The 21585-nt window shown below is 44.3% G+C and overlaps 1 protein-coding gene across 1 annotated transcript in view; it reads right to left on the bottom strand.

Annotated features, from left to right (window-relative positions):
* The window catches only part of kcnh3 (potassium voltage-gated channel, subfamily H (eag-related), member 3), a 187855-nt gene that overhangs the window by 48479 nt on the left and 117791 nt on the right, over window positions 1–21585 (bottom strand). The window contains exon 2 of the mRNA XM_085374900.1: window positions 6675–6908. Coding sequence (XP_085231026.1) covers window positions 6675–6908 — 234 coding nt within the window. The remainder of the gene's footprint in view (window positions 1–6674; window positions 6909–21585) is intronic.

Here is a 21585-nt window from a genome sequence, read left to right on the forward strand (position 1 = left end):
GGCTAAAACTTGTTGCTTTGGTTTTCTGTTACCCATCTAAAGCTCTGATTTGTGATGTGATGGGCTGCAACTGGTACAGTGCACACTGTTTCCTGGAGCTCTGAGACTTGTGCCAGAATAATAAGGGGATCATGTATGTAAATAATACATTTAAACAAGGAAGAGGATTTCTTCAATAAAAACATAAGCCATATTGAGGCCAGATTTGTCCCTGTTTGACTGGAACACGACAGTAAACAACAGTGCTGGAAACAGCATGTGCTCTCTTCTGTTCTACCTCTGTTTGCCTAACTCGAATGATGATATCAGGATAACTTATAATACAAGTTAGAACATTTTAAAAGTAACAGGTTCTCTTTATGTTTGGAGAGCTGATCATAGAAAATTTGGTCTTTATAGTAAAAAATGAAGTTTGCCAAAAACATTTTTGGCAAATCTGATAGAAGCAAACAATTTAGTGCCAACACACACGGGGCCTATTTGGAAATCACTGAAATGAGAATAATAAATCAACAGCATAAAGAGTGCATGGAAAGCATTAAAGAGGCACTACTGTCTGCTTTTGAGCTCTGCTTTTAATTTGTATTTGTTTAGATTGATCTGTCAAATTGAGTATGAATGCCTATCAACAGCTACCATGCCTCACATCTGATCTCCTCAGAATTATCCACTGAGCCTTCTGATCCATGCAGGGCACGAGGATTTTGAAGAATACCTTGAGGAACTAAAATTGTTAAATCAATAATTTGTCCAAATTATATATAAAACATGTGGACGTCACTGTTATTTTTAACTTCACAGTCAAGCTAAACAGGCAACGATTCAAATATATTAGCAAATAATTATTGACTTGAAAGGAATCATGGCTCCCTCTGCCTCTCACCCTATGACATCAAGGATCGTCTAGGGCAGCGATCCCCAACCTTTTTGTTTTTATGTCCCACAATATTTTCACGGACCGGCCTTTAAGGTGTCGCGGATAAATACAAAAAAAATAAAACCAGTATCGGTGATCTGACAAAACACCCCACCTATCAAGTAACTTGTTACTGCGCATGCGCACAACTCAAAACGGCCATGATTTCTGTGTTAATAGTACACGCCTATTATTTGATTCTACCCTGATCTCGTGTGTGCAAAAGAAGGTTAGTGTTATATGTTTTACTTCTTTATTACAGTTGATTCTTGTTTTCCTTAAGCTGTTGTCAATTTGTTAACTTTTCAAGCTAACATGCATTGTCACGGACCTGGTTCCGGGGACTCGGGATCCGTGAGCAGTGTGGACTATTATTATTATTATTATTATTATTTGAGGTGTGTGTCTTCTGCATTGCTGCTGTTCCTGTGCTCCCTGTTTGTGTATTGGCAGGTGTGTGTGGGTGCGGTCGTGATAGGCACTGGTGGGTGTGGCCCTGCCAGCAGACCGGTCACATCCAAGGCTCTTCACACACACCTGGTGCTGATCAAGCCTCGTCGGGGGAGCTACTTTAGAGTGTGGTGGAGCGCTCTCCGGCGGGATCGTTGAGTGACTACCCATCAGTGTTTTCAGCCAAATCAGTGAGTGCTAGTCTATCGCTGTTTAGTTGTGTGTTAACGGCTGCCTCTGTGGATTTTCCAGCAGGAGTGCGGGAACGGGAGGGCGGCGAGCATACGTATCACGGGAGCGGAGACACGGAGCATGAGCACTGAGGAGAAGACACGGCACGGGAGTTGGAAACGCACGGGGATGTATTGATTGTGTACTATTTACTTCACTGTAAATAAACGCACTGCATTCATCGCACAGAGTCCTGCATTTTGGGTCCTCCTTCCCCACATCCCCCCACATTTGCCCTGGGAAACCATGACATGTGTTTTGTTTTTTGTGCAAAAATACTCCAATTTGGAGTCTCAATTGAAGTCATATTTCAAGTCTTGATTTAGTGCTTCTAAACTTCTGTAAACTGGCGTACAGCGTAAACCTTGTCAATTAATTTTAGTCCTCCTGCAGTTAGTCAGAATCAGAATCAGAATCAGAATGGGTTTATTGCCAGATGTTGAGGTTTACAACATTAGGAAATTGCTGCGGTGCTTCAGTGCAGACAATAAGAATTAAAGTGCTATGTAGAAAGAAAGATATGTGCATGAGATATACATGAGATATATACATGAGAATAAGAATTATGAGTGCTACGTAGAAAGATATATACATGAGTGCAGGTGGTGATCAGTGCCAAACATATATACATGAGAATAAGAATTATGAGTGCTACGTAGAAAGATATATACATGAGTGCAGGTGGTGATCAGTGCCAGACATGAAATGATGCAGTGACACAGCGTAGGGTCATGTGTTAGTGGCGGGGACAGTCATGTGGTTATTGTTCATGTGTCCAACAGCAGAGGGGAAGAAACTGTTCTTGTGGCGAGAGGTTCTGGTGCGAATGGACCGGAGCCTCCTGCCTGAGGGGAGCAGGTCAAACAGACTGTGTCCAGGGTGAGAAGGGTCAGCTGAGATCCGAGCTGCACGCCGCAGTGTCCTGGAGGTGTACAGGTCCTGCAGAGATGGGAGTCTGCAGCCAATCACCTTCTCAGCAGAGCGCACAACACGCTGCAGTCTCTGTTTGTCCCTGATAGTGGCTCCAGCGTACCACACGGTGATGGAGGAGGTGAGGATGGACTCGATGATTGCAGTGTAGAATTGCATCATCGTCCGTGTTGGCAGGTTGAATTTCTTCAGCTGCCTCAGGAAGTACATCCTCTGCTGGGCTTTCTTGATGACGGAGGTGATGGTGGGCTCCCACTTCAGGTCCTGGGTGATGGTGGTACCCAGGAAGCGGAATGAGTCCACAGAGGTGATGGGGGTGTCAGTCAGGATGATGGGGGGGAGTGGGGCTGTGTGCTTCCTGAAGTCCACAATAATCTCCACTGTCTTCTGGGCATTCAGCACCAGGTTGTTGTGGCTGCACCAAGACACCAGACGTTCAACCTCCCTCCAGTGGGCACCACTCTCCGTTGTTATGTCGAAGAAAGTAATATTGCACTACATACTTGTACCTAAATAAATACAAGCAGGAAGCACGTTTTGATAGTGTGATTTGGCCGTCAGAACGTCCTACCTATACATATGTACGATGGAGGCATAAACCACGTAAGGTTTACTATAAATTTACGCTATGGTAGGATGTTTTGACAAAGTAGGATGTTTTGATTTAGACTTATTCATAACACACGGGAAAAGACCCAGGGAAAACGAGTTAACGATAAAAACCGATAAAAATCCAGAAAACCATCCATTTCACACCCGAGCCTCAACTCTCGCGACCTGGTACCAAACGACCAATAATGTACCCCGGGGGTTGGGAACCGCTGATCTAGGGTACCGTTGCTTATTTGCCCATTTGTCTTTGTTTTGTGATTGCTTGAGCAAAATAATTCATATTACCTGAAAAGTGCTTTTATTGCAACACTGATCAGTTTGCAGTTTTGTTTTTCAAAGTTGTTCCCGTCCATTTACTTACCTGTTATTAAAGGGATTACTGAGAAGCTTGGGGTATTTTATGACTATGTGCTCAGTGAATAAATAATCATTATGAAATTGTGCTAAAATTGTGCTTAGAAGAGAATTGTCATGATCTGAGTGAGCCAACTGGATATAAATGTGTTTGTTTTTTTCTTGCTCCTCTGGAGAACTGCTAAAATGTTAATAAGAGCTAGTGAAGAGCGGATAAAAGCACGAAACGCTTCTAATTTGTGACGTGTGCATTTGTGGGAAACAAGTTTTTATAACCTTCTGTTGTTATAGCCTTATATCTCAGAGGAGCAGATGTGTCCTCATCTCCCTGTGCTACTCTTCTATCTATATGTCACCCACTCCCCTTATTATTTATTTGACTGAGCCTTTGCCCCTGTGCCAGCTCGCACACACCATTGATTCATTAACAATTAATGAGTGGATGAATGTCTGGCCTTTCACTAGCTTTGTTTCACTTAAGTTTTTCATTTCTCTGCTTGGCTGTTGCTCTCCTTCTCTCCTCGGCACACTTTTAATCTTTCATTTCTTCGTTTAGCTAATTGTCATTAGCCAGAATCAGTTGTTTTTAGTTGCTGAGTTTTGACTTCTTAAGACTGTGACAACGAAACAAGTGAGGTGCAAGAAAAAAAGCTCTTTGGTCAGCTAAAATATATTAATACTACCATTTGTACAATCCATTGTAAATAGTAATTTGTCCTCTGTTGTTATACCTGTGAAGCTTAAACATGCAGTAACTCAGCGTCTACTCAAGAAACCTGCTCTTGATCCTGATATTATTGCAAATTACAGGCCTAACTGAGTTGGGGTTTTTTTCAAAAATTCTTGAAAAGGTAGTTTACAAGCAATTAATGTCCTTTTTAGAAGAACACTGTATTTTAGAAGTTTTTCAATCTGGCTTTTAAAGCTTTGCATAGTACAAAATCTGCCTTTTTAAGAGTTTTTAATGATGTGTTTTTAGCACCTGACTCAGGTGTGTTATTATCGTGCTTTTAGATTTAACTGCTGCCTTTGATACAGTGGATCATAACATTTTAATTTACTGTTTAGAGCAGTTGGTGGGTGTTAGGAGTGGTTTAGATCCTATTTGGCAGAGCAAACTTTCTCTGTGAAACTTGGTGAGTTTGTATCCTCTGCTGCTGCTTCTCTTCAATGTGGGGTCCCACAGGGTTCAGTTTTAGGCCCCCTTCTTTTCTCCCTATACCTGCGACCCTTTGGATCTATTTTTAGGAAACATGGGATTTCTTTCCACTGTTATGCTAATGACTCCCAGATTTATTTCCCTCTTAAAAAGATAAATGGCTTCTCAGTAGACCCTCTGCTCAGATGTTCAGTTCAGTTCAGTTCATTTTTATTTCAAACATTTCAAACATGTGCCTTCACAATCATTACAAACTATTATTCCATTATTTGTTTGAAAAGGAGTAGGCAGAAGTATTTACTTATTTGTCCCTACCCCCTCAAGTTTTACCTCTCATTCATTTAATTGTTTTTTTTGTCTTAAATTAAACAAACAACAACAAACAGCAACAAAAATAAAGCAAAACAAAACAAAACATACATCAATCAAAAACAAGAAATTAGCAAGTCCCACCACAGTATAGTTTCTTTCATATGATAAATACAGAATGTGTATATTTGCAGATACACAAGTTATGGAAAAACAAACAAACCAAAACCAAAAAAACCAAAAAAGAACTACAACACCATTACCAGCAACATTACCGTCCTGGGTTAACCCTGTTTTCTTCATTCTTATACTTATTTAAAATTAGGTTTTTATATTTTACTTTAAACTGTTTTATGTTTTGACTGTCTTTTATTTCTTCTGTTAGACTGTTCCATAATTTAACTCCTGCAATTGAGATAGACATCGTTTTTAAAGTTGTTCTAGCACTTTGTATTTTTAAATTCCATTTCCCTCTTAAGTTATACCCACCTTCTCTTTCTATGAACAATTTACAGATTTCTTTTGGAAGCAATTTATTTCTTACTTTATACATTATTTGCGCTGTTTTAAGCTTCACCAAGTCTTGGAATTTAATAGCTTGCATTTTGACAAAGAGTGCATTTGTATGGTCCCTGTACCCCACATTATTTATTAATCTAATGGCCCTTTTCTGTATTATAGTTATTGTTTGTGTGTTACTTTTGTATGTGTTTCCCCAGACCTCTACACAGTAGCTCATATATGGCAGTAGTAAAGCACAGTATAAAATGTGCAGTGCTTTCTGATCCAACATATGCTTTGCTTTCCCCAGGACGGCAATGCCCCGTGCCAATTTACCCCAAACATAAGTAATGTGTGGCTTCCAACAGAGCTTGTGGTCGATGATCACCCCAAGAAATTTTATTTGTCTTGATGAAATAAAGGCCTGGATGGCTTTGAACTTTTTAAAGCCAACTCGGTTCGCTGGCACAGAAAGCTGAAGTGGGGGTGGGTTTCAAAGCAGCTTGCAGTGAAAGCACACATTCTAGGAAGATTAAAACTTAAACAGCATGCACATGTGAGATTTACAATTTAGAAGGGTATCACCAGCATCCCGGCAGCTGACCTGACTGGAGTCTGTTGACCTGGTTTTAGAATGGAAAGAAAATATAATTCTGAATATTTTATTTACCACCGCTCCAACCTTTTTCTTAAATATCTTCTTTTAAGATACTTGGCGACCGTGGCTCAGGGGGTTGGGAATCGCATCTGTAACCGGAAGATCGCTGGTTTGATCCCTGAGCTCTCTGTCCTGGTCGTTGTGTCCCTGGGCAAGACACTTTACCCTACTTGCCTACTGGTGTTGGCCAGAGGGGCCGATGGCGCGATATGGCAGCCTCGCTTCTGTCAGTCTGCCCCAGGGCAGCTGTGGCTACAACCGTAGCTTGCCTCCACCAGTGTGTGAATGTGAGAGTGAATGAATAGTGGCATTGGAAAGCGCTTTGGGTGCCTTGAAAAGCGCTATATAAATCCAATCCATTATTATTAAAAACAGCCAATTTGTTTTTTATCATCAGCTCCCTCAGCAGCTGTAAGTTTGTAGTCACCTTTACACCTTTACTTTATGGTTGAATCACAGGTGAGTAAATATTCATTTTCCTCCGTAAGTAGTATTAAATCCACAAACGTATACACACACAAACACACACACACAGATTTTTCATGTGGGGTCACCTTCCTTCTTGTAGAAGACCAGCTCAGTCTTGAACTCCCTCCGTTCATCCAGGGCTCCTTGGATCTGGGCCGTTGACCGGTCGCTCGTTTCTGGGCCGTACAGGAAGTGACACGCGCAGCTCTTCTGCATGAGTTCGGCACGGGCGTAACCAGTGAGCTCACAGAAACCATCAGAGCAGTAAACGATGGGGTAGAGTGACTGCACCTGGGCGTTTCCCAGAACAAAGTTGCTGTCTGCAAAGAGAGAGAAGAGAAAGCAGAGAGCAATCACTATGACTGTGTCATGAAGACAATTGGCAGAGCTAGTGTTCATGCATACAGCTCCCGAAAGGATGTTTTTATATCCATTAAGCCTAAAATCGATGTAGTAGACCGCTAGTGTTTGTGATAAAAAATACATAAACTCAGCCACCAGAAAACAACAAAAGCTTGTCAGACTAGCTGTGACTCCGACTGTAGCATTGGAGCAAAAAAACTATGATTGTGCAATCAGTGTTGGGCTCCTGAAGGGTTGGGCTGGTAAACAACAGACTAATTTATACTGCCAATCATCACATTAGTTAACCTGGTGTAAAAGTAGGCCACATGTTCCACTTTCTTACAGCTATAAGACCCACAGCCTCTGGATGGCAGGAGGAGGGTGACCCGTCTCATTCAAATCTGTTGCCTTTGAGAAGCGTCTAACACCATACTCTTTTGAGAGTGAGGATGGCAACGAAAGTAACTAAAAGTAGGATGGAGCTACTGAGAGGTAAGGTAGAATAGCAAGAATAAATGAATGTGAATGAATGAATAAGTGAATGCAGTTTACTAGAAACCACACACAGCACAGGTGATCAAGGAGTTCAACAAGAAATCTAGTCGTTCTGACATTTCTGATGTTTACGTCCTAGATTCAAAGGGAAAAAAAAACATTTATGGAGAAAATAAGATCGTGTTGTATATTAAAATGCACTAAAAATAATTTGACTTGTAGAATCAGTTTTTAAGAGTTGGAGCATCGACGGTTTCTGTGGTTGCGTGTTATACGGAAGTGTAAAACTATTCATTAAGTGAAATAAAATAAAAACTTTCCTTCTAAAAAAAATTGAATCTCTATTGTATACTTGTTTAAGCTAAATACAGCACCCATATATACACATTTATCATATTTTACTTTAAGTCTTTGTGGACTTAAAGTAAAATATGATAAATGTGTGTTAATGGGATGGGCTCCACCCCAACATGCCACACCAAATCCCTGCTCACAACCCTGAGTTGGATAAGCAGTTAAGAAAATGGATGGAACTATTTTATTTTTATTTTTAAATTAATTTTATTTATTTGTAAATTAATGTAAAATCACTTTAAATGTAATAAAACATAATTTTTCTTGTTTTTTAAATGTATTTGTCTGTACACATGCATATTTAGATTTTTAAAATATATTCACAAATGTATCATAATTTCACAAATATTTGTCCGTTATTTGAAAGATCGAACTGTTAAATTCAAATGTAATGCTATGGAAAAATATATAAAATGATTCTTGTAAACTTTTCAAATAATTCAAATAATAATTATTATTATTGTTATTTAGGGTGATCGTGGCTCAAGAGTTGGCAGTTCGCCTTGTAATCAGATGGTTGCCGGTTCGAGCCCCGGTTTGGACACTCTCGGTCGCTGTGTCCTTGGGCAAGACACTTCACCTACCACCCACTGGTGATGGCCAGAGGGGAATTATAAAGTGGAATTGTAAAGCGCTTTGAGGGTCTCAAAAAGCGCTATATGAATGCCATCCATTATTATTTCAACCAACTGTTAACTGTATATTTCTGTACATTATTATTATTACAGTATTATTATTCATATTGCCGCATTCATTGACCTTGTTTATAGGTAATTTCATTGTTTAATCACATTAAAATGTTCCTAATTTAATGTTTAAAAGCACTTGAAAAAAAATCCCTTTTTTTTCTGTATTTTTATGGTATTATTTTGGTGCCCCAGCTGCCGGAATATTACTGTTTTTTTAGGATTTTTTTTTTTTACGGTGTAAGATAGACCCAAAAATAATACATACAGAGAAAAACCCAACAATCACATGACCCCCCTATGAGCAAGCACTTTGGCGACAGTGGGAAGGAAAAACTCCCTTTTAACAAGAAGAAACCTCTGGCAGAACCAGGCTCAGGGAGGGGCGGGGCCATCTGCTGTGACTGGTTGGGGTGAGAAAAGGAACTATAACTCCTTGTTACAATTACTCCTAAGTTTACCCCTTTTACAGATCTAAAGCTTTAGATTTTTTTTTTTAAATATTTGCACTACTTTTGTTCTAATGCATCTCTTTAATTAAAAACAAGATCTGAATAAGTGTCATACTGTCGCTGTGCTGTGGAGATCAACTACAACATAAAATTTAATGAACTGAATGTGCATGTTCAAATACATTCATTACTGCATAATTTCTACTTCTGGTGATTGAAGGATTTTGGATTTTAACTGACAATTTTATTTTAGCTTGGTCTTACTCTTGAGGTTTTCGTATTTCTTCCACAGCTACACTTATAAAGATAACACTTATAAAGACAGATAAAACTTTAAAGACATTTTCAGCTTTGGTAGATAAAAGCACAGCAAACACCAAAATATATCCAGTACCTGTCACGGTCCTGGGTCTCCTGACCCAGCGTTTTTAGTTCTTTGTGATTTTTGTATTATTGTACTTGTGTGTGATTTATTCTATGGCTTCTAGTTTTGATCCCTTGCCCTTCATGTCTCTCTGTGTCCCCTCTGTTCTGTGTAATTGTGTGTCTTTGCATGTTTGAGTTTCTTGTTTTCTGTCACTCTGCATTGTGCATTATGTTCTCATGGTTGGTTTTTTGTTACTCTCTCTAGTCTAGTCTCTTGTGTTCCCAGCTGAGTATTTCCCTGTGTATTTTGGTTCTTAGACCTCTGCCTTATGGTTTATGTCTCTGTATTTCTTAGTTGCTGTCTCCACTGTGTCAAGTTCGCGTCTCTGTGTGATACTTCCTGTTTTACTTTGATGGTCCGTGTCTCATGTGAATGCGTCCTGCTTTGCTTGTCTCGTCAGTCCTGATTTCTCCCAGCTGTGCCCTCCTTCTGTGTCTCATTCCCCTCGTTACTTCCCAGTGTATTTAAACCCTGTGTTTCTCTGAGTCAGTGTCGCGTCGTCCCTCATGCTGTGTGGATCTCCCTGTGTGTCTCTCTGTGAGTTTTCCAAGTTCCCAGTTTAGATTAGTTTGTATGTTTTTTCCCTGCCAGCAAATAAAGCTGAGTTTTGAGTTCACCTCCCTGAGTCTGTGAGTCCTGCACTTTGGGTCCAACTCCTGCCTGCCGCACAGCGATTCATGACAGTACGACGTGACCAGATATGGACCCAGCAGCACTCAACCCACCAGAAGAACTGCGTCTGGACATTATCTACTCCGTGGAAAGACTCCTGCATCTGTGGCTCGAACATGAGGGGAAGGAATTTCGCCGTGCTGTGGAAACCAAACTACAGCGTTTAATCTCTGGTCTTCCCTGGCTACTCAGTGCGCTCCACCCACTCGAACAGGATTTAATCCACAACGAGCTCCACCTTCATCCCCCAGCTTCTACTACCCACCTGCCTGAAGGGCCGGATGTGGAGCCGCTCGGCCCGTCAGAGCCATCATCAAAAAAGAAACGACGACCACGCCGCCAGCGCGCCACCCCACAGCCGGACATTCAGACTTGTACATCGCCGGCTGTGGTGAGTAAGGACTCTTTTTTTTTTTTTTTTTTGTGTCGAACCGTGGAACTATTCGTTCAGGGGCTGTGTTTTGTGCTACGGACGGTAATGTGAACAGTTTATCAGCTGCCCAGCCTCCTGAAGCTCTCTTAGCTGCCCAGCTACAAGCTGCGTCTCCTGCTAGCACAGCCATTAACTCCACCACATGCTCCATTTTCACCTCTACCATCGCTTCAGTCATCAGTTCGGTCTGCCACTCAGTCGCCCTTAGTTCCGTCATCCACACTACCACCTGTTTCCCTTCCACCACCACCATCACTACACCCAGCCATTCAGGCTGCTACTCAGTCAGACATTCAACCCATAGCCCTGCCGTTAATATGCCCTGTAGCTGAGCCACTAGCCGCCCGACCCGCAGCCACTTCAGCCACTCCTCCACCCGTCACACCTCCACTACAACCATCACTGCAGTCTCTAGCGCAGTCTCCTGCAGCTCTGCTTTCCCCAGTGCAGTCTCCAGTGTCCCCAGTGCAGTCTCCAGTGTCCCCAGTGCAGTCTCCAGTGTCCCCAGTGCAGTCTCCAGTGTCCCCAGTGCAGTCTCCAGTGTCCCCAGTGCAGTCTCCAGTGTCCCCAGTGCAGTCTCCAGTGTCCCCAGTGCAGTCTCCAGTGTCCCCAGTGCAGCCTCCTGCAGCCCTGCTTTCCCCAGTGCAGTCTCCAGTGTCCCCAGTGCAGCCTCCTGCAGCCCTGCTTTCCCCAGTGCAGTCTCCAGTGTCCCCAGTGCAGCCTCCTTTAGCACAGTCACCCACTCAACCACCAGCACCACAACCGTCACTACCTCTAGTTCATTCCCCTGTGAAGTCATTAACTCCACCACCTACTCCACTCTCACCACCACCGTTACTACAGACATCAGTTCAGTCCCCTGTGCAGTCATTTACTTCTCCACCGTTAGCAGCTCAGGTCCCCGTGTGTCCAGCAGCTCAGGTCCCCGTGTGTCCAGCAGCTCAGGTCCCCGTGTGTCCAGCAGCTCAGGTCCCCGTGTGTCCAGCAGCTCAGGTCCCCGTGTGTCCAGCAGCTCAGGTCCCCGTGTGTCCAGCAGCTCAGGTCCCCGTGTGTCCAGCAGCTCAGGTCCCCGTGTGTCCAGCAGCTCAGCTCGCACCTGAACCTTTGGCCCAGTTCCCCGTAGCAGTGCAGTTTTCTAGCCAGCTTAACGTTGAGCCCGGGGTCCCAATTCTCTCTGGCTCTACATCGGCTCCTGCTGGAAGCTCGGATGAGCTCATCCAGCACTCCGCGGCTCCCGTGCCGCCATCTACCTCGTCCGCTGGGGGTTCCAGTGAGCCCAGCCAGCACCTCCTCGTCTCCGCTGGAGGGTCCGAGGAGCCCGTTCAGCCACCTGTCTCCGCTGGAGGGCCCGAGGAGCCCGTTCAGCCACCTGTCTCCGCTGGAGGGCCCGAGGAGCCCGTTCAGCCACCTGTCTCCGCTGGAGGGCCCGAGGAGCCCGTTCAGCCACCTGTCTCCGCTGGAGGGCCCGAGGAGCCCGTTCAGCCACCTGTCTCCGCTGGAGGGCCCGAGGAGCCCGTTCAGCCACCTGTCTCCGCTGGAGGGCCCGAGGAGCCCGTTCAGCCACCTGTCTCCGCTGGAGGGCCCGAGGAGCCCGTTCAGCCACCTGCCACGTCAGCTGGAGGGCCCGAGGAGCCCGTTCAGCCACCTGCCACGTCAGCTGGAGGGCCCGAGGAGCCCGTTCAGCCACCTGCCACGTCAGCTGGAGGGCCCGAGGAGCCCGTTCAGCCTTCTGCCACGTCAGCTGGAGGGCCCGAGGAGCCCGTTCAGCCTTCTGCCACGTCAGCTGGAGGGCCCGAGGAGCCCGTTCAGCCTTCTGCCACGTCAGCTGGAGGGCCCGAGGAGCCCGTTCAGCCTTCTGCCACGTCAGCTGGAGGGCCCGAGGAGCCCGTTCAGCCTTCTGCCACGTCAGCTGGAGGGCCCGAGGAGCCCGTTCAGCCTTCTGCCACGTCAGCTGGAGGGCCCGAGGAGCCCGTTCAGCCTTCTGCCACGTCAGCTGGAGGGCCCGAGGAGCCCGTTCAGCCTTCTGCCACGTCAGCTGGAGGGCCCGAGGAGCCCGTTCAGCCTTCTGCCACGTCAGCTGGAGGGCCCGAGGAGCCCGTTCAGCCTTCTGCCACGTCAGCTGGAGGGCCCGAGGAGCCCGTTCAGCCTTCTGCCACGTCAGCTGGAGGGCCCGAGGAGCCCGTTCAGCCTTCTGCCACGTCAGCTGGAGGGCCCGAGGAGCCCGTTCAGCCTTCTGCCACGTCAGCTGGAGGGCCCGAGGAGCCCGTTCAGCCTTCTGCCACGTCAGCTGGAGGGCCCGAGGAGCCCGTTCAGCCTTCTGCCACGTCAGCTGGAGGGCCCGAGGAGCCCGTTCAGCCTTCTGCCACGTCAGCTGGAGGGCCCGAGGAGCCCGTTCAGCCTTCTGCCACGTCAGCTGGAGGGCCCGAGGAGCCCGTTCAGCCTTCTGCCACGTCAGCTGGAGGGCCCGAGGAGCCCGTTCAGCCTTCTGCCACGTCAGCTGGAGGGCCCGAGGAGCCCGTTCAGCCTTCTGCCACGTCAGCTGGAGGGCCCGAGGAGCCCGTTCAGCCTTCTGCCACGTCAGCTGGAGGGCCCGAGGAGCCCGTTCAGCCTTCTGCCTCAGCCTCTGCAGCTCCGCCTGGTCCGGCCTCCGAGTCTTCGTCCTCGTCTGGTCCGGCCTCCGAGTCTTCGTCCTCGTCTGGTCCTGTGCCCACCAGGCCATGGCCAGCACGCCTGAGACTGGAGGGCCGCCGCTGCCTTCCGCGCGGTCGGCCCCCTGAACTGCTCCGTTGTCTCCTTCGCCGCCGCCGTTGCCTTGCGCACGGCCGGCCTCCTGCACTGTTTCCGCATCGCCGCCGTTGCCTTGCGCACGGTCGGCCCCCTGAACTGGTTCCACGTCTCCGCCGTTGCCTTCCGCATGGTCGGCCCCCTGAACTGCTCTGTGTTTGGGTTGTTTTCTTGGGCTCCGGTGTTTGCTGTGCTCTTCTTTTGTTTTCTGTTCCGAGCCCTCCGTCCTGGGCCCCCGCCGCCCGCCCTGGGTTGTTTTCTGTTTGGTTTTGTTTTTCTGTGTTTGGGCTGTCTGGAGCCAGCCCTTGGGGGGGGGGGGGGTACTGTCACGGTCCTGGGTCTCCTGACCCAGCGTTTTTAGTTCTTTGTGATTTTTGTATTATTGTACTTGTGTGTGATTTATTCTATGGCTTCTAGTTTTGATCCCTTGCCCTTCATGTCTCTCTGTGTCCCCTCTGTTCTGTGTAATTGTGTGTCTTTGCATGTTTGAGTTTCTTGTTTTCTGTCACTCTGCATTGTGCATTATGTTCTCATGGTTGGTTTTTTGTTACTCTCTCTAGTCTAGTCTCTTGTGTTCCCAGCTGAGTATTTCCCTGTGTATTTTGGTTCTTAGACCTCTGCCTTATGGTTTATGTCTCTGTATTTCTTAGTTGCTGTCTCCACTGTGTCAAGTTCGCGTCTCTGTGTGATACTTCCTGTTTTACTTTGATGGTCCGTGTCTCATGTGAATGCGTCCTGCTTTGCTTGTCTCGTCAGTCCTGATTTCTCCCAGCTGTGCCCTCCTTCTGTGTCTCATTCCCCTCGTTACTTCCCAGTGTATTTAAACCCTGTGTTTCTCTGAGTCAGTGTCGCGTCGTCCCTCATGCTGTGTGGATCTCCCTGTGTGTCTCTCTGTGAGTTTTCCAAGTTCCCAGTTTAGATTAGTTTGTATGTTTTTTTTCCCTGCCAGCAAATAAAGCTGAGTTTTGAGTTCACCTCCCTGAGTCTGTGAGTCCTGCACTTTGGGTCCAACTCCTGCCTGCCGCACAGCGATTCATGACGGTACCTGCGGGATAAATCCAAAAACTACCCAATATCAAACATTAAAACACTCAAAGTAAGAACTCCTGCCATATTTGCAGGCATTCTGCAATCCTCAAAAGACTCCACTGGGCTTGTTTCTATCAGTTATTTCAAATGATGCACATGAAAGCAGCATCACTGTGAGAAAGGAGAAACAGAGCTGGAAGCAAGGCTGTTGTCCTCCAGAATGAGGAATCCTTGCAGATCAGAAACCAGATTTGATGGGGTGAAGTAAACAATGTCAAGAGTCGTCACAAAACCTCATCAGGTTTCATTAATCGAAGCCGTCAGTAGCATGCCTGCACATGCACTGCACAATCTGCTGTTCAAGATACAAGCACAACTACACTCTGGCTGCTGATTGGTGATCAGCTGCAGATAGACGTGTTTGTGTGCGTGCATGTGTGAACGCCAAGTGGAAAATTTTGCTACTGCTTATTCGGTTAATGGTTCCTGTCATGTAGCTAAGCAAACACTGTAAAATGCACTATTTATTACTTTGTGCTCAGCTATTCTCATGGATCCATCAGTTCTGGTGGCCCGGGGGACCCTTCCCATATTAAATATTTTATGGTGTAATAATGAGATGTGTTTGTGTGTGCCTGTTTGGCTTTCAGCTCAATTGAGAGACAGATTAAAAGAAAATGCTGAGTCAAGGAACTGATCAAAGGGGCAGTTATCAGTCGTGACCTTTCAGAGAGGTCACGACTGATAACTGGACTAGTATATAGTGCTTTTCTACTCTGACTACCGGTCTCGCTCACTCAATCACACACACAGTTTTTTCTATATCTAAGCACTTTGTCCAACAGCCGTGCCCACGTTCACACACCAGTGGGTGCATCTAGGTTTCAATATCTTACCTAAGGAAACTTTGAGATGCAGACTGGAGGAGCTGGGGAATCAACCCTTTGACCTCCCGGTTCATAGACAACCCGCTGCAGCTCCTGAGCCACAGCTACCATTGAAGAATTTAATTTAATTTTTTAAAACTCAAATGGACCTTTGAAAAAGCAATCCTGTCATATCTGTACTAGTGAAATTCCCTCTACTTGGGGCTAAGCCAAAAGGCCATCTTCTGCCTCTAGCAAGTTCAAACCTTGAGTGCCAGACTTTTAACAAATTCACAAAGAGAGGTGAGCATCATTCCCATCTGTGTTACACTACACCTACTACCTGTTAGGTAGAAAACTGGTTTGAAACTTTAATAATTTTTAAAAACGACAGTGTAGATTTACTCCCACCTCTTGAACTGACATCAAGATGAACTCCCCTAATTGTTTCCAGAGGTTAAAGTTGGCCAGGACAGGAATGGGGCACCTGTTCTGGCCAACATGTGTAATTAGAGTAATTAGATCAATAATTAACAGCATTTAATAGATGATAATATAAAGCAAGCTCATTCTTTGTTTGCAGCCGTGCATTTCTTCTGCCACTAAGATTCTCACTCAATAGTTCAGGAATGATTGTCACAGTTTTCTCCTGCACACTTCACACATCTTTGTTTTTTCCATCACAAATCTGTGATTGATGCTGCAAAGATCAACAAATCGACATTAGCAAACTTCGGCATTCACACGGCAGCTAAGTGGCGGTTAATTTAAAATGCAGCATTTCAAACAGCTCCGCGAATGTGTCCAATCACATAAACTGTTCCTGCGCAGCACATTAGGGCTTCCATCTAGAGGTAGCTGTATTGTGTGGATTGAATGATAACAGCTCTTAACATGCATGAAAGAGAGAACAGGAGCAGAAGACGATTAGTGACTTTGAAAGGTAAGAACTGCTCAGCAACTGACATTTGATAAATCTAAAAAAAGCATTTAAAGCAAGTGTCCTAATTAATTTGAGATTATTATAATCAGACACTGGGCCTGTACATAATGCGCTGCTGGAATTATCTATCATCTACACATCGTAAGATTTCTTTAAAATAGAACATTTAAAAAAAAAATGTAACAGAACGACTGTACTGGAGAGTAGATGCAGAGTAAGTCGGGTTTTTTGCAATATTGTTGCAAAGTTTGCAGTGACAGATGTTGTATTACTGCAGAACACACAGCTCTGCACTGTCGGTAGAGGTGACCAATTGAATTCAAATTTCATTTGTCACATACACAGTACAACATGTAGTGAAATGCTTGTGTCCGAGCTGCGGACAGGCTGCCGACGTAGCTGCGCCATTCCAGGGCTTAGTTTTAGCATGGGGGGTCTAGCCAGGACACTTACTGGATACCGAGTGGGAATGGAGCTTGCAACTCGTGCTCCAAAGGGGTGTAGTTTTACCACTTTATCTAGCTGCAAATCTGTCGATCCTCTTTAGTATGATTTGCCAAACTCCACATGCTCTGTGCTACTTTTATACAGCTTATTGGCTAGAAAGCAGTCGTGACAGATCATGTAACGCTGGGAAGAAAACGACAGCAAACGTGCCAAAAGTCATGGTCATCTTTACAGTATGGGTTTCTGTTTTCAGGCTAAATTTACCTGTTAATCTTCCCTCAGTGACCTCTGTTTCCTTGCCTCTCTCTCTCTCTCTCCCCTAATAACAGTTGCATCCACTCAGTATCCACGTGAATCTTCTGATAATGTTCTACTCAGTACTGTTTTATCGACTTCTTCCAGTCATCCCTTTTTTTTTTGCCTCAATACCAAATTCAGAGCCACCTTTAATGAATGTCTTGCTGTCTCTCTCTTGCCATCTCGCCACACTCTGTGAGGTCAAATAGAGCTGTCTGCAATTTGGATTACAAATGAAAAGTGCTTCCTCCAACCTTGATTTGTTTTGTAAGGATGTGTTTTACTGTCCTGCCGTTGTGTGATCGGCTGTTTCACCGATATGTCATTTATATTTTCTACTTTCTCTACTTTTCATCACTAGATTAAATGTACACCTGCGATAGGCGGAGGTTCTGTCTGAACATGGCATGAAATACATTAAGCAGCAGGTGGGGGTGGAGGATGTGTGCTCTAGGAAATCTTTGGCATCAGGCACATATTGGGGGAATTTTTCATGATTTATATTTTTGGGGGAAAAAGAAACACTGCTGAAATACCAACTTTATAAATAAACAAAAGAGAAAAAAAGAAAAAGAAAAATAGATTTAAAATAAATAATAGATGTTGCCTGTTTGCAGAGAAAATGAAGCAGGCTGCAGAGAACTGCTGGAGCCTGATGAGACCCTGTACAGTAACCAGTGAGTGAACAACTCAAACTGGTTTTAAACATCACAAGATTTATGGTGTTTATGGCATTGTTTCCATTTCCCTTTTCACTTCATGCCTTCGTAGTGGCAGCAGTAAATCACTGTTCTATAGCTACAGTATATGAGGCAACAAATTCAACTATTTCAATAAAGCTTGCATATTTTTTTATATATATATTTTTTTTATATCTGAACCACATGATGGCAGAGATGTGGAGTCAGAAAAATCAGCAGTGGCAAAAAGAAAACAGCAACAGAAAGTTTGCTAACAACCAAAACTTTTATCACTCATGACAGAATCACACATCCCCTGAGCATTTCCGTCACCTCTGGAAGTTAGTTAGAGGAAATTAACTTGAGAGCAGCTCGTCAGACTGCCAGCACCAACTCATTTACTTATTTTTTTATTAATCAAATTTACTTTTAATCCACTGAGGAAAGTGCAGACAGATGTCTGAGAAAGTTGAGTGCTGCATTTCATTTCGTCTCCTTGGCAACTACAGGAGTCTGAACAAATGTCAGCACATCAAGATCACCTCTGCTCGATGACTCACTAACAGCACCTCATACGTCACAAAGAGCCAAACTAAGCAAAAATCCAGAGTCACTTCAGGCATGTGGGAAATGAACTGGTGAGATCTGAAATTCAGTCCATTAATGTAGCGATGATTGTTAAATGACTCAGGGGAACAGTACGGGTGTACCGAGGAAGGCACAGACAGCAAACAACACATGGTTTGGACATGTGAATGAACACGATGGTACATAGCAACCAGTTACAATCAATTTTCTCTACTACTCTAACAGTACTGAAGTCAGCAACTGAGGTTTCCTTGTTGTCGTGGTCGTAATGCAGAGCACTCTCAAAGTCCTTCAAAAGAATTATAAGATAAATCTGTATTTGTCCCTCCATGCTGTGGACGGAATTTATTACACCAAGGGCAAGATCTGCTAATGAACTGTGCCACTTCAATCACTACAGCATCAACAAAGTGACTGCAACCTTACAAAATGAACTTGCAACCTTGTTGCCTTCAAAACTGTTACTTTAAAGTCAGGGACCATACACACTAAGAATTCAATTTCAATTCAATTTTATTTATATAGCGCCAAATCACAACAGCAGTCGCCTCAAGGCGCTTTATATTGTACAGTAGATCGTAGAATAACCCAACAATCATATGACCCCCTATGAGCAAGACTGTTCTACTTTGTGAAAGTGTCTGATAAGGGGATGAAGCCAACATATGTGCTAGTGTAGCGGTTATGTTCTTGCATAAGAAACTGCAGGTATGCTGGGATGACACCAATGTCCTTTAATCTGACAAACCTACAACATGTCAGATGGCACAGAGGGTATTTTCAGCAGATATACATAGAAGTGTACCTCTTTTGATGTACGTCGGGTGGTAAATTTAAAAACACTGCTATAGCATATTATATCCATAAACAGTGCTTATCTGCATTTCTGCAATTACACACTGTTGATTTCAGCCATAAATATGCCATGCATGTGAATACTATCATTATTGTGTTTGTCCAATGTTCTGCACAATGTGTACACTCTAATATCTCTAATATAACTGAGGGTCAAACCAAAATCTGTAGGTGTCTCTAGTGAAATGCAGCCTTCGACCCAGAATCAGCCTTAGGCACCACCTAAACATAATAACTGACAGCCACGACTGCACCTTAACGTGGGCTTCTAAGTTTGCAATCTCTTCAACTTGTCAGCAAAATGATCCATTTCTTTCTCTGGGCGAAAGCTGACGGGCTACCTGCACAAAATCATAAACGTCAAGCTGTTGAACCCTGTCCCTGGTGAGCAGCACAGAACCAGAACAGCCATCTGCCACGGACTGTTTTTCCCTGTTACTTTTCAAAGTTTATCAGAACATTTAAGTCAAATCAGTTAATGAAACTTTTACTTGGAGAAAACTGACAAGAGCGCAAAAAAATAACCAGATTCTCGACAGGCTTCATGCTATTGGAGCTGGTATGGACCAAACAGCATCATATAAGGAATAAGGAAGGACTGAACAATAAGATAAGAGCATATTTGTCACGGTCCCTGTGCCTCACCAGCTGATCCTGTATTAGGCAACATGTGTTTTGTTGGTTTTTTTGCGCTCTCTCTCTCTCTCTCTCTCACCTGCCGGAGCGGTGCTCATTATGGGCTCCCGCCCCTGGCCCACACACCTGCTGCCTATCTGGGTGATCGCAAGGCCTATTTAAGACGGCGCCACGGTGTTACTCGTCGCTGGATCGTTGAGCTATCAGCATCTACCCCGGACCTTTCCCTGCCTGCTTGTTACCGTGTGGACGAGTGAGTGGATTTGTGTTACCCCGTTGTGGAGAAAGAAGAGAGAGCCTTTGGAGTGTGTCTGTTTCCCGTCCTTCCCCTCACATGCACCGGAGCCCTGGAGCCCCCTCCCCTCCCCCCAGCACGTTGTAAATAGTTTCACCTGGTGTCGTTTGTATAAATAAACCGACTGTTAACTCTGCAAGGATCTCCGGTCTGCGCCTGAGTCCATTAACTAAAACCTGACAATGTTGTAGTTATGAAAGTAAATATGTAGATGGTTCATCCAATCAAGTATTTTAAGTACCTGCCATCTTCTCTTAGAGTACAAAAACATTATATAAGTACCAGTCCATTGTACTTATACTACAATGTGTAACAAAGAAGCCTAAAAGACATTTTTGATACAAAAATATCTAAAGTTACAAGATTACAGTGGGAATTTCTCACCTGATACCATGACAAAGCGTGTAAATAGACACGTCCGTCCACCACGTACACGTCACGCTTTGACTCTCCAAAACATGAAATGCACACGCACATGCAGAGGGAGATATTTTATTTTAAACCAAAATGAAAATAACCACGGGAAAGCATTTAAACAGACATTATTAACACATTTACATGTATACACATATCAGATGTCTAGCTTAATCAATTCTGACAATTAAGTTTTTTGTTCACTACCGACTCCGTGGCTTTAAATATATTATCTACCCCTGCTGGTAATGCAATTTCTGCATGAGTGTCCACTTCGCATTTTGGAGAGGCAAAGTGTCGAATGGACACGGTAGATCGGCATGTCTATTCCACGTTTTGGGTTTGAATTGTAACTAAAATAACAGCCTTGGATTCTCACAGTCAAAACCACGGTAAAGTCTGAATCTTGGACAGAATGTGTTCAGTGTAGAGGATATAGTGTATTTTATTTATATATTCTCTGTATGAGTATCTGATGGAATTAAAAATTCATCCTACAGCAATAGCTTCATGCCTTAGGGCGATATGGTACTGAGGGATTCAAAGCTTTGAGAAACTAGTTCTCCAGCACATCAAGACCATGACCCAGTCAGTCTGAACCCTCACCAGTGTGAACTTCCTGCAAACAGAGGAAGCCATCTCTACTGCCCACAGCTTAGCCATCACATATCCTTAACCTCCTAAGACTCTTCCACGACATGCATTTTTAATTTGTCTTTGATATTTGGGCTGATTGGGGCCAGATGAATGTAAAAACAAAGAATTACCAGATTTTTTATTTTTACCTTATTGTTGTTTTTAAGAAAAATGAGAGCCACATCTGAGGATATTCGTTTAAAATTTTGATAGAACAGTAGCAGTATAATGTCCTTGTAAGTGGATATCAGGCCCTTGTAGAGCAAAATTGAGTATTTTGGTCTAAATATCCCAAAATGTGATGTCCACATATGTGGATGCCAGGTCCTAGGAGGTTAAAACAATAAAACCTACATCAGGAAAATACACATTTATTCAGCATTTAGCACAACTGAACCTACTTGGCGAGCTCAGAACTCTGGGCTTGAGTATAATACTCTTACTTGATACTGGACTTTTTCATCAACAAACCATTGACAGTCAAACCTCACTTTGTACACCGAGTCCTTCAAAAGGACAGAACTCTGTGGCCGAGTTTGCTGATAACACCTCAGTAACTACAACAACACAATGATATTACCCACATCGCCGGGACAGGACTCTGTTATTTCACTATTTGCAGAAAGGTGCAGATAGGCAACCTTTGACTCAGACAGCAGAACT

Source organism: Diplotaxodon limnothrissa, linkage group LG16 (assembly GCF_057381915.1).
Source record: "Diplotaxodon limnothrissa isolate DT_005_m linkage group LG16, D_limnothrissa_male_GT1.1, whole genome shotgun sequence".
Taxonomy (NCBI): Eukaryota; Metazoa; Chordata; class Actinopteri; order Cichliformes; family Cichlidae; genus Diplotaxodon; species Diplotaxodon limnothrissa.